At 56.2% G+C, this 12,151-nt stretch overlaps 1 protein-coding gene across 2 annotated transcripts; it reads right to left on the bottom strand.

Annotated features, from left to right (window-relative positions):
• Window positions 1-5,711: 5,711 nt before the first annotated feature.
• Window positions 5,712-8,596, bottom strand: PRLH (prolactin releasing hormone). 2 transcript variants are annotated; one of them, XM_027114245.1, is made up of 3 exons: window positions 8,491-8,596; window positions 6,481-6,612; window positions 5,712-5,982 (listed from the first exon to the last, which is right to left on the bottom strand). In XM_027114245.1, exons 2-3 carry the CDS (start codon window positions 6,554-6,556, stop codon window positions 5,819-5,821), a joined length of 240 nt encoding a protein of 79 aa, XP_026970046.1. In that variant the 5' UTR covers window positions 6,557-6,612; window positions 8,491-8,596; the 3' UTR covers window positions 5,712-5,818. The 2 variants fall into 2 exon arrangements, with proteins under 2 accessions (XP_026970046.1, XP_026970039.1); XM_027114238.1 differs by lacking the exon at window positions 8,491-8,596 and adding an exon at window positions 7,469-7,642.
• Between the last annotated feature and the right edge of the window lie 3,555 nt (window positions 8,597-12,151).

The following is a 12,151-nucleotide window of genomic DNA, read 5'->3' on the forward strand; positions in this document are numbered from 1 at the left end:
GCACTTGGTGTTGGGCAGGGGGCTGCCCGGGGGCTTGGGGCCCCCCTGCTCCTGGGAGGTGGGAGAGGGGACAGCAGGCCCAGCTGCAGGGGGCAGTGCCAGGGAGAGATGGCGTGACCATCATGGGGCTGGGCCCGTCGTCACGGGATCTCTGTGAGGTTCCCCCGAAGGACGGTGCCTGACAGAGGGCAGCTGGGGATGGGGGTGGGGGAGTCAGGCCCCCTACTCTCTGCTCCTCTCTGTGAATGCGAAGTGGTGCTTGTGCAAAGCACGCCAGGACTCAGACTTCAAGCCGAGGTGCAAATTGTATCGCGTATGAGTTTTTCTCCGAAAAGTAAACCGATTTCTATCATGTGGTCCTTTTTGTTTTTCCAAATGTTTTTTTATTGTGGTGAAAGTCACATAATATAAAACATACTATTTTAACCACATTTAACTGTACAGTTCGGGGGCACTAAGTACACTCACATTGTTGTGCAATTCTCACCATCATCCGTCTCCTGAAGTTTTCACTTTCTTAAACGGAAACTCTGTCCCCATTACACCCTGAGTCCTCATTCCCCCTCCCCCCTCCCCTCCCCCGACCCTGGAATTTATCAATGGACTTTCTGACTCTATGAATTTGGCCATTCTATGTACCTCGTGTAAGTGGAATCAAACAGTGTTTGTCTGCACCTACTGTCTATTGGAATGCATTTTTAGGGTTAACTTTATATCACATGGTCTTCGGTGAGTTCCTGCACATCCTCTAGGAGGGCTCATGGTGAGTAAATACTGAGGGGCCCCAGGTGCGGGCTGTGGCTGAGGTGGGCACAGGACATCTTTCTGGTGGTGACACATCATGGGCTCACCTCGTTCCTGCCTTTAGAGAGGCCCGATGGCTCTTCTGTATGAAATTTTAAATAAGACGACATTGTCATCCCCCTGAAAAAGGTGGCTTCACTATATCAACTAACTTCTATATCAACAGAAACGTAAAGCATCCTTCCCCATTGACGCTGAGCTCCTGGACGTCCCAAAAGCACTCACGCGGTCTTTTTCCTAGACAATTTCCAGGTGAAACCTGACAGCTTGGTGCTGTGTGCCCTGCAGTTTCTGACTGCAGTGAAGTTTTGTATGCGACTGTTCCCTTGTAGGTGAAGTACGTGAGGTGTGAGCCCCTCTGTGTAAGGCTGAGTCCTCATGCTGTCTGTTCCCCCACGCTGGGGTAGCAGGGCTGGGATCCCTTCTGCACAGCGCGGGACCCACTTCAGAGGTGGCGGGAGGCTGAGGTGGCCCCTGGCCACTAGATGGCGCGCCAGCATCGCTGAAGGCAAACCCCACCGCCCCTGGTCTTTGCGTCCTGAATGCTGCTTTGCTGACAGTAAGGCTTTCAGAGGAGTATCTGACCCGTCCATGATGAAGTAGGGAGTGGGGAAATAATATTTGTAGGATGCCCACATTTCTGATTTTTTTCTCCCGTCTTGCCAGGCTAGTAACACTGTGCTAGAAGTTATTATTAAAACATATTCTTTGACTCATTGCCACTTGGCATCCGTTCACGCTTCCCTCCCTTCCCCCAAGATGGGATGGGGTGCGTTGTGATCCTGGAGCTGGGTTCCCCATTGCCGGTTGTGATAGCCCCTTTTCCTCCCCTTCTCCCCCACGAGGCAGGTGGGGCTCAGCCCTGCAATGGAATCACCTAGGAGCCTTTGCAGGCAGCATCCCCGTGCCCACCAGAAGCTCTGGTTAAATCCATCTGCAGTGCGGCTTGAGCCCTGGGAATTTTGAGCCCTCCTGGTGACCTAATATTCAGATAAGGGGGAGCTCTGCCATGAGGGCAGGGGTTCTGTCTGTCCTTCCTCTCGTGGGGCTGCCGGTGCCTGGTACGACGTCTGGTACATGCCAGGCACTCAACAAATATGTGTCCAAGAGAGGACAGGAGCCGATATTCCCAGTGATGTAAAGAAAAGGCATGTTCTTCTACAAACAGCCTCCACCCCAGCCACCGCAGACGTTTATGGAAGCCTCTCTCTGCGTCAATGCTTCTCCCACCTGATCTCAGCCCGTCCTGGACCGTGAGGTGGTGGTAGGGGGCGTGGGCGTAGAGCCTGGGAGGCGATGAGCCCGTGGGGTTGCAGGTGCTCAGGGGAGGCTGGTGGTTGAGCTCGCCGTCCTGCCCGCATCCGGGGAATCCGCTCCAGCCCTTCTCATGAGCCGGGCTGTGTGTGCGCCTGCGTGCTTGTGATGGAGGCAGGAAGCACAGAGAGGACGAGAAGCAGCGTGTGGGCGCAGCCCTGCTGTCTTGCCTGTAGCCGTGACCCTTCCCATCCCCCTCTGCTTCTAACGCCTCCTCCAACTTCCCTGGAAGAGCCCCCTGTGCCCAGAGGGCTGACTCAGGAATCCATTCTTTCTCTTTTTCTTTTTTTTTGGTACCTTTTTTTTTTTTTTTTTTGCGGTACACGGGCCTCTCACTGTTGCGGCCTCTCCCGTTGCGGAGCACAGGCTCCGGACGCGCAGGCTCAGTGGCCATGGCTCACGGGCCCAGCCGCTCCATGGCATGTGGGATCTTCCCGGACCGGGGCACGAACCCGTGTCCCCTGCATCGGCAGGCGGACTCTCAACCACTGCGCCACCAAGGAAGCCCCGTTGGTACCGTCTTTAAAAAATTAATTAATTATTTTTGTCTGCGTTGGGTCTTCGTTGCTGCGCGCGGGCTTTCTCTAGTTGCGGCGAGCGGGGGCTACTCTTTGTTGCGGTGCGCGGGCTTATTACGGTGGCTTCTCGTTGCGGAGCACAGGTTCTGGGCGTGTGGGCTTCAGTAGTTGCGGCACGCGGGCTCAGTAGTTGGGGCGCACGGGCTTAGTTGCTCCGCGGCATGTGGGATCTTCCCGGACCGGGGCACGAACCTGTGTCCCCTGCATCGGCAGGCGGATTCTTAACCGCTGTGCCACCAGGGAAGCCCCAGTCTTTTTCTTTTAAAATGTATTCCCTTTTTGAAGGTCTCACTGGCCAAACTTAGGACAATTTGAGCATCAAGAATGATTTGTAAGTTGCTGAACAAAAAAGAAAAAAAAAAGGGAGGAAAGGAGAAAAAAGGAGAAATATCTCCTTTAGAAGAATCCCGCTCCTACACGTGGAAGGAATTAGAGAATCACCATTGTACAACCCATGATGTAACAGTTGATCCCAGCGAAGGTATTCCATAAGGTTTACATCATTGGCTGTGAGCCCTTTGGGAAACAGGCTAGTGCCGTGGGTCCCCAGGACCTCTGTGGATCGCATAGTGAGCAGACGGGGAACCTGAGAGATTTTTACAGTTGAGAGATCCTCTCCGTAAAGGGCCAGACTTGGCACCGGTCAGAGCGGGGCCCAGAGCCCACCATCAGGTATGATGCTGTAGGACAGACACAGAGCATTCGAGCCCTCAGTGGTAACCGAGTCCAGTTCTGCCCCTAGACCCACTGCTCAGATTACAGGAAATACAGTGGGGGGGGGGGGGACAGGAGAACAGGGTGACAGCACTTGGGGGAGCAGTTGACAGGTCACACGTGTGGATCCGTTCTACAAGATAACACATCCGGGCCTTTGTGAAAGTCAATGTCGTGACAAAATGAGATGATCCAGGAGTGATGAGAAATAACTGAGGGTGACCTTGAAATTAGATTGGAGCCTGGCTTCCAAAAAAAAAAGAAAAGACAAGTAAGATTTTGTTGCCCTATTTGGGGATTTTTGTGTATGGACTAAAAACTGGATGACATTAGGGAATTATTACAAAATGTTTTAGGCATGGTGATAATTTTGTGGTTATGTAGGAGATTGTCCTTAGTTTGAGGAGAAAGATGCTGAGATTTCTAGGGGAAATAGGATGTCTACAGCTTACTTCCAAGCGGTAGAGAGAGAGGAGGGGAGGTGGCAGGGAGAGAAAGTAAATACAGTGATAATTGCAGAATTTAATGCAAGGTATTAGATGTCATAATATTTTTGTGATTTCTTGTAAGTTTGCAAACTTTCATAATAAGAATTTGTAGAAAACATAACATCTTCCATCTCTCTACTCCTCTGGGCTCAGAAGATGTATTTGTTTCCTGGGGCTGCCCTGACAGGGTATCATACGCTGGGTGGCTGGAATCCGGAGCCCTTCATCACGCTGATGTTTCCATGTCTGCGTCCTGTGGGGCTGTGAACTCTTTTGTTTAAAGTGTACGACTGAGTGGCGTTTAGCACCCTCACCAGCTCGGGCCAGTTCCCAGACACTTCCATCCCCACAAGGAAAGCCTGTAGCCATGGCGCAGACCCCAGCCCCTGGCAACCACCGAGCTACTCTGTCTCTGTGGATTTTCCTCTTCTGCACCTTTCCATCCACTGTGGGACCTTTTGTGTCTGGCTTCTTTCACTCTGCGTCATGCTTTCAAGGTTCATCCATGTGGTAGCATTTGAAAGGACTCCTTCCTTCTCATGGTCGAATAATAATCCGTTGTGTGGATGGACCGCGTTCTGTTATCCATTCGTCTGTCGATGGGTATTGCGTTGTTTCTACCTTTTTGGCTGTTGTGAACTGTGCTGCTGTGAACATTCCTGTACAAGTATTTATTTGAACACCGGTTCTCAGCTCTCTCGGGTATGTACCCACGAGTGGGAGGGGCCGTGTGCTAACTCCAGGTTTAACTTTTGAAGAACCGCCAAACTGCTTTCCCGGGCTCTCCACGCTGCCTGCCCTGGCCCAGCACCTGCCTGCCCCGGAAGCAGACCCGGCTGCTCTCCTGTTCCCCCGTGCGCATCCACCCCGGGGAGGTGCCGACGCTGCGGGAGCTCTCCCCTGGGAGGGGACTGGCCTCTGGCCTCCCTCTGGCCTCCCAGTGGCTGGGAAGGGGGGCAGCCCTGGTGCAGCTCCATTTGGGTGGTCTGGGCCAGCTCAGCCTCCTCCAGCTGGCCGGTGAGTGTGACCCGCCTTCCTTGATTTGGAGCAGGGATGGCTGGTGTCTGGGGTCCTGCGGGCTTGCTCTGCATCCTGAGCCCTCCTGAGTGTGGATGGACAGAAGGAGTCCCGTGGTCCGGGCAGGCTCCTGGGACCCTGCGGGCAGAGGCCTGACGGGCCCTGAGCTCTGGGCTCAGAAGCAACTGGCTAAACCTGCCCTGCCCCCCACCCCAGTGCTGGACTAGGGGGTGCGCCTTGGAGAAGGGGGTTCACGCTCACAGCGCATCCACACTTGCTGGCTGCACCAACCTGAGCTCAGGAGTGAGGGGGGTGGTTATCAGCCCCAGGTTCAGGCGTGGGAACCGGGGCTCCGAGAAGTTAGCGGCTGTGTGTTCCCTGATGCCAAAGCGAGTTCCCTTTGAGACAGGACACAGGGACGTCCCCGTGCGATTTGAAAGGGACGCAAGCTGGGGTTGAAATACGTGAACCTAAGAGTACTGGAAACAAGCCATCCGTGCTTCTTTTTCTCCCCCGAGTACCAACAGGGAGGCGAGAAGGCCTGGGGCAGAGAGAGGGCAGGGCAGGCCGGGGGGCCTCCTGCGTGGTGGCCTCGTGCAGTGCACAGCCTGAGCAGCCATTCAGGGCGGCTGGCGGAGGGTGGTAGGAGCTGCAGCGACCAAGGACATCCCAGCCTCCCTACTCCATGCTGGGCGCCCTTGGACAAGTCCTAGAGCCTCTGGGCTCTAAGGGTCCTCTAGGCTAACGTCCCACGAGGGAAAGCACCTCCCACTTTGTCCCCACACAGACACTTGCAAACAAGGCCAGCTGCTTTTATTGGGACTGAAGGGGACGTAGCCTGTGGAGGAGGGGGCGGGGGTCTGGAGACAGGCCCCTGGGGCTATTCCTGGAGGAGCTGAGCTGTCAGCCCCCCTGGGAGGGCTCAGCGCCTCCTGCCAGGGGGAAGCAGGCCGGCGGGCGCTGGAGGCCAGGCTTTGGTCCATCCCCCAGGGCTGCTCTCCTCCGGCCAAAGCGGCCCACAGGCCGGATTCCACGGCCCGTGTACCAGGCAGGATTGATGTCGGGGGCTGGAAAGAGAGAGAACAGCGTGTGAATGCACGTGCCCCGGTGTGTGCAACCGCGGTGGCAGGGCCCAGTGCACGCAGCTCACTGCTGCCCAGTCGCCAGGCCATGCTGGGACCTGCCCGTGCAGGAGGGGTGCCCAGAGGGCCTGGCCAGGCCGTTTCTGGGGGGTGCGGTGGCTTCGGGAAATGGGAATTCAAGCTCACACCAGGACGAAGTCCCCCTTCCCTTCCTGTCCCCACAAGCCCGTTCTCATGGGCAAAGTGGCCTCAGCCCCAGGCTGCCCTGGTGGTGAGGAGAGAAGCCCTCCCCCGAACGTCGGGCAGGGCCCTTGGGAGCAGGTGTCAGGGACGCTGTGGGGAGAGGTCTGGTGGGCAGGAGGCCGAGCCCCCAGCCCTGGGGCACTTAGCGAGGATGGTGCCCCAGCTCAGGAGGCGGCCGGGCCCCCACCGTGACCCCGGGGCGGAGGGGTGGGAGGGCAGGCCAGGGGTCCGGGCACTCACTGCGGAGCTCCGTGGAGTGCTGGTGGGCCAGGCCCAGCAGCAGCAGGCACAGGAGCCAGGCCCCCGGTGCGTTCATCCTCTGGCTCCTTGAGAGGCCCGCTGGAGCTGGGGTCCCACACGGGAGGGCGCAGCCTGGGGCAGGGGTAAAGGTGAGAGCGCATGAGGGCGCGTGCGCACAGAGCTGGGACCTTCAGATAACGTGAGCGCTGTGCATGTCAGAGTGGACGTGCCCATGTGCGTGAGCGTGTGTATGTGTGAATGCACGCGTGCATGGGTGTGCACCTGTGTACGACAGGGGGTGCGTGTGTTTTCACGCCCCTGTGTACGTGAGGGGGTGTGCATGGGGTTACACGCATGTGCAGGCAGCTGTGCTCTGCTGCGCGTTTCTCCGCTCTGCTGGGATGGCAGTGAGCACAGAGGTAGCAGGCGACCTGGCTCTCTGCACAGTCCCTTGCTCCCCTGGGGACCCCAGCCTCTCCTCCGTACAGTGAGCACTAAATGAGGTGACCACGTGTGTGGTGGCCTCTGCCGTGCTCAGTCCTGTTTGCAAGGACCCTCTGTCCTCAGAAGGAAGCCGGCAGGAATGTGAGCTGTGGATGTAGAGAGCGGGGCTCTCTTGGAACGGCCCCCATCTGTCTGCCTGTCTGCGTCAGGGAGACAGGAGTGCGGGAGGGCTCCGCACCACTGTGGGTGTGCACACCTGGCCTCGGCAGGGAGGGCAGAGGTGAGCGCATTGCGGGGGAGCTGCCCGGAGGAGCCAGGGTTGCTGCAGAGGTGGACGAGGTGCGGCCCAACCTCAGACGTGCCCAGGGAGGGGAGCCGGGGGGCTGCTGAGCCTGGACCACGCTCAGGGGCCGGGACCCTGGTGCAGGGTTCTTTCCCTCCCTCGGCCCGCTCCCATCCTGCCCTGTGCCGGCTGGAGAACGTCAGCCGCCCGCCGGGCCCTGCAGAAGTGTCATCATCTTCCATCCTTCCCAAGAGCACTTACCCTCCCCACGACCCCCGATCCCAGCTGCTGAGTCTCCAAGATCAACGTGCAGCAGGTGGGACCTGTCCTCGTGCAGCAGGACACCCCCAGTACCGGCGCTGGGGGAGAGGGTGCTGAGGGCAACAGAGAAAACTCACTTCTCACCCTGCCAGGGCTGAGGCCCTGAACAGCGTCCATCCCGCAGACCTGGCAGCTCCTTCCGCAGGTGCCCCCAGCTCATAGGGCTGGCTCCTCCCACCCTACCCGCCCTTGGTACTTCAGGAACCCGCAGAAGATGCCAGAGAGGCTGCCTGTTTCAGGGAGGACCCCTCTGCTGACCTTGGCTTTCCAGCCCCCGGAAGGTGCTCTCCATGCAAGAGATTTAAGATGCCCACCCCTTTCCTTTCCAGAGACGTGTTGGGGTGTCTCACACTCAGTGGCAGGGGGACTCCGACTTAGAGGAAATGGAGGTACCATCATCAAAGCAGAGTAATAAAGGGCGTCCCCTGGCGGTCCAGTGGTTGGACTTGGCACTTTCACTGCTGGGACCCAGGTTCAATCCCTGATCGGGGAACTAAGATCCCCGCAGCCAAAAAAAAAAAAAAAAACCAAGCAGAGTAATAAAGAGATGCACCCAGAGACACTGGGGTGTTTGCTCCTCCCCCTGGGCTGGGACCCTCGCTGGGTGGAGGGCGTCTTAGGAGAACCCTGACAGCACCTGATACCAGAGGAAGGACCTGCCTCCTGAGAGTTGGAGGTTGGCTGTCGCCTGGCCGGCGGGATTCCTGGTCTGCATTCCCAGCAGAGCTGCCTGGACGGCTTCACCTTTTGTCTCCACCATGGACAGCCTTGTGCACCGGGGCCCCGGCAGGCCGGCGTGGCCCTCAGATGCACAAGCGACGTGGTGGCTGCCCCTTCCGTCCCCGCCAGCGCTGGTCCTGGCTGCCAGGACTGACCCCTGCCCGGATGCGGAGGGAAGGTTGACAGAGGAGGGTGGAGTGTCAGGGACCCCCACCCTCTCCAGCACCCTGGGAGCTACTCACCGAGGCTCGCACGAGGCTGGCAGGTGCTGTGACCAGGAACAGTGACCCAGGTAGCAGCCAACTCCCCGCTTTTATAGTCCCAGGAGGAAGCAGTCGACCCGACACCCACCCGTCCCTCCCCGCCCGCCTCCCTCATTGGGCGGAATCAGGAGACAGTTGGTTTTTTTTCTTTTCTTTCTTCTATTTTTTTTTTTTTTAACTCTCATCAGCGATGTGACGTGTCCCTTCCTGGGTTATATAATTTCATTTGGGCTGAGTGGTTTTAAAACACATTAGCCTTCCTCCTTCATGCTTTGGGCAATTGCAGTCAGGTGCCAGCAGCCTGGGTGCTCGCAGCTGCGTGACGGCTGACACAGAGGGGACCCTGCGGCTGTCTCCCTCCTCCTTTAAGTCCCAGTTTCCAATGCAAAGGTGAAGGGACAAGCCACCCGAGGCCATCACCACCGAATGATATCCTCGTAATCCTTCCCAGGCACCTACATGGCTTTTCATAGCTGCATTCATTACATGCAAGCCACTTTCGTCCTGTTCCGATCATTGAAAAATTATTTTTTCTAGGCTTTTCCAGAATTGTCATAATTACTGTTTAAAATAAACAAGTTTATTATTATTATAAAAGAAATACATGTATTTCCATTGTAAAATAAATAATAAACAAGTTTATTTTTATTATAAAAGCTATTTATATACATGTGGAAAGAATTTAGCACATACAGAAAGCTAGAAAAAAACCATCCGTCATATCAGGGAATCCAGCCATTTATCACATGTGATATGTTTCCTTCTCGTGGGCTTTCCACATACTTTCTGGGTAGATTCATCGGAATCTTTTCATTTAACAACCATGTCCTCAAGTTGTTAATAAAGCTGTATACTTATGTAATTTGAAATAACTGAACATTGTTCTCCATTTCACTTGGCCCTCAGAACTGAACTCATTCATATACTGAATAATCATAGATTATAGCAAAGGTCATTTAAGCGCCGTTGAGCCTCATCTCAAGGAGCCCGTCCTGGGGAGGACACCTCCCGGGTTGTTCTCCTTGGACGTGCGCAGGGGGCCACGCGGCCCTTCCTGAGCCTCCGTCAGACTTCGAGGGAAGTTCCAGAGCAGTACCTGGACCCCAGAGGGCCAGTCACGGGCGCTTCTCCTTCCTGTCATGGCTGCCCGTTCCTGGTGATGGAGGTTATATGGGTGGTGGGTTCCCAGAAAGTCTGGAGTCGGGGGGCGCTGGTGAGGGGGAGTGTATAAAGAGTGTGGCGGGTGGCTTCTACCCGGGGCTGCAGGCTGAGGCCACTGGGATGGATTCTGTCGGAATGCCCAGGGGAGCTCAGGGTCCACGGTGGTCAGAGTGGCTCTTGTGAAGAGTGGTGATGGTGGAGAAGCAGTCACATGAGGTGTGGTCCTGTCTCGAGGTGGGTCCTCTCCCTGCAGATGTGCGCACAGCACCTGGGCCTCGGGGGCAGTGGGCACTGTGAGACCACAGCAGCTGGAGGCAGCTTCCTGGGCACCATCGTGGGAGCCTGCGTGTGTGTGCGCGTGTGAGTGTGTCTGTATTGTGTGTGCGGGTGTGCACGTCGCGTGTGTGCACGTGTGAGTGTGACTGTGCATGTGCGAGTGTGCAGCGCGTGAGTCTGTGTGTGCGTGTGTGTCTGTACTGTGTGCGCGAGTGTGCACAAGTGTGCAGCGAGTGTGAGCGAGTGCTAGCGTGTGGCTGTGAGAGTGCACACATGTGTGAGTGTTGCACGCGTGTGCGTGCGAGTGTGAGTGTGCGTGCATGTGTGTGTGCATGTGGTGTGTGAGTGTGTATGTGTGCATGAGTGTGTGTGTGTGTGTGTGGAGTAGTGAATCCTCTTTCAGCCAAGCAGCTTCGTCTCAGTGCGGGTTGGAGCTGATAAAACAAATGTTCACATATTGAGGTCTGGGGGAGTCGTTCTGGCTTATACCTGTGTTAACTTGAATTGTATGTCAACTAGAACAGCCTGTTTGTGGCCCATCAAACATACATTGTACGTCTGCTCTAATCATTAAAGAAAAGGGCGCACTGACTAGAAGTAAAGAATGTCCACATTAAAAATAAAGATGAAATGCCTCCCTTCCTGGGACGCCGACGCTGGCGCTCCTTTGAGGATAAGACTCCCTTCCCAGGGCCAAGCCCATGCTGGCTCGCTGTGTACCTGCTGCTCTGTTTTTAAAAAATACTTTGGAAGAATGTATCCCTGACTTGCTTAATGTTAATGTTTTTTGTTCTGATGAGGTGCACAGCTGTTCTGAAAACCATGCTCCTGCAGAGCAGTTCTGGGTTATCTGGGAGGCTGGCTTCCGGGCTGTAGCCCTCAGCTTGGCTCAGATAAATCTCTTTCCTATTCCTAGTATAGACTGTCGATTGATTATTTTGGTCGACAGGGTGGCATTGCTCCAGCCCCTGCGCCCACGGCTCTCTGCTCTGCCCTGCTGACAGAGGGGAATGATGTCCCCTGCGGTCTCTGGTGGCAGCCATAAGAGGACCCAGAGTTACTGAGGGGGCACTTTGAGAACTGGAGGTGCTACTCGACTGCTTTCGCCAGGAGCCCCCGAGCCCCAGGGGGCACCTGCAAGACGTTATTTACGAGAACACCGGGAGCCACAGTCCGCTGCTCCCTGGTCTGTGTCTCTAGCTAGAAAGGATTTATGACAGGTGTGGGTGAACAGTACTCCGCACAGGGAGGCCTCAGATCTTTGGGGAGAGATGACAGTCTGGCTCCTGGGACCCCATGTGGGGTGTCTGTGAGGTTTACATGGGTGGATCCAGTGACCCGCTCCCTGCTGGTCCAGCGGAGGGCTTCTCAGCAGGCTCGGTCCATCCCTGACTGGCCAGCACCCGGGACACACATCACCCTGCTCGCTCTTGTGTCTAGAACCATGAGCTGTGGCCGCTGCAGGGCTACAGTCAGAATCTGGGCTGGAGAGGCAGGGGCGGGGGTGGAGACTCACCTCCTGAAATGCGCGACGAACGGCTCATGGTCAAGAGGGACGCTCCGAGAGGTCTCAAGGGCATGGCTGCCCCGAGCCACCCTGGCCCCTGCCCTTCCCTCCGTCCTGAGAGGATGCTCCAGGTGCACCAGGCTGCTGTGAGCAGATGACACTCCTGCACTGGAAGAGCCACGTGGAGGAGACCCCCGTGTCCTCAGCATGGTTAGGAGAACCCCAGTCTTTGGGGTGGAAGTCACAGCTCTGAGGTCTTTGAGCTCACACACTCACATGGTAGATTACCGGGTACCCAGCGAGCACGCAGTAAGTAGTGTGATGGTGGATGGTTTTGTTTTGGCTTTTGGACCTAACGGTGCTTTGTAGGGGGTTGAATAGTGTCCTCCCAAATTCATGTCCACCTGGAACCTCAGATGCGACATTGTTTGGAAATAGGGTCGTTGCAGATGTAATTTGTTAAGACGAGATCATTCTGGTGTAAAGCGGGCCCTAAATCCAATTGCTGGGGTCATGATGAGAAGAGGACAGACAAGCAGAGACACACAAGGGAAGAGGCGATGTGGATTCTGAGGCAGAGATGGGAGGGATGCAGCCACAAGACCAGGAACGACGTCAAGGGCTGCCGGAAGCACCTGAAGCTGGGCGAGAAGCATGGGGCCATTTCCTCTGGCCTCCAGAAGGAACCAAGCCTGC

This window comes from Aethalodelphis obliquidens, unplaced genomic scaffold (genome assembly GCF_003676395.1).
Source record: "Aethalodelphis obliquidens isolate GAN/ISIS:26980383/991018 unplaced genomic scaffold, ASM367639v1 scaffold2, whole genome shotgun sequence".
NCBI classification, from domain to species: domain Eukaryota; kingdom Metazoa; phylum Chordata; class Mammalia; order Artiodactyla; family Delphinidae; genus Aethalodelphis; species Aethalodelphis obliquidens.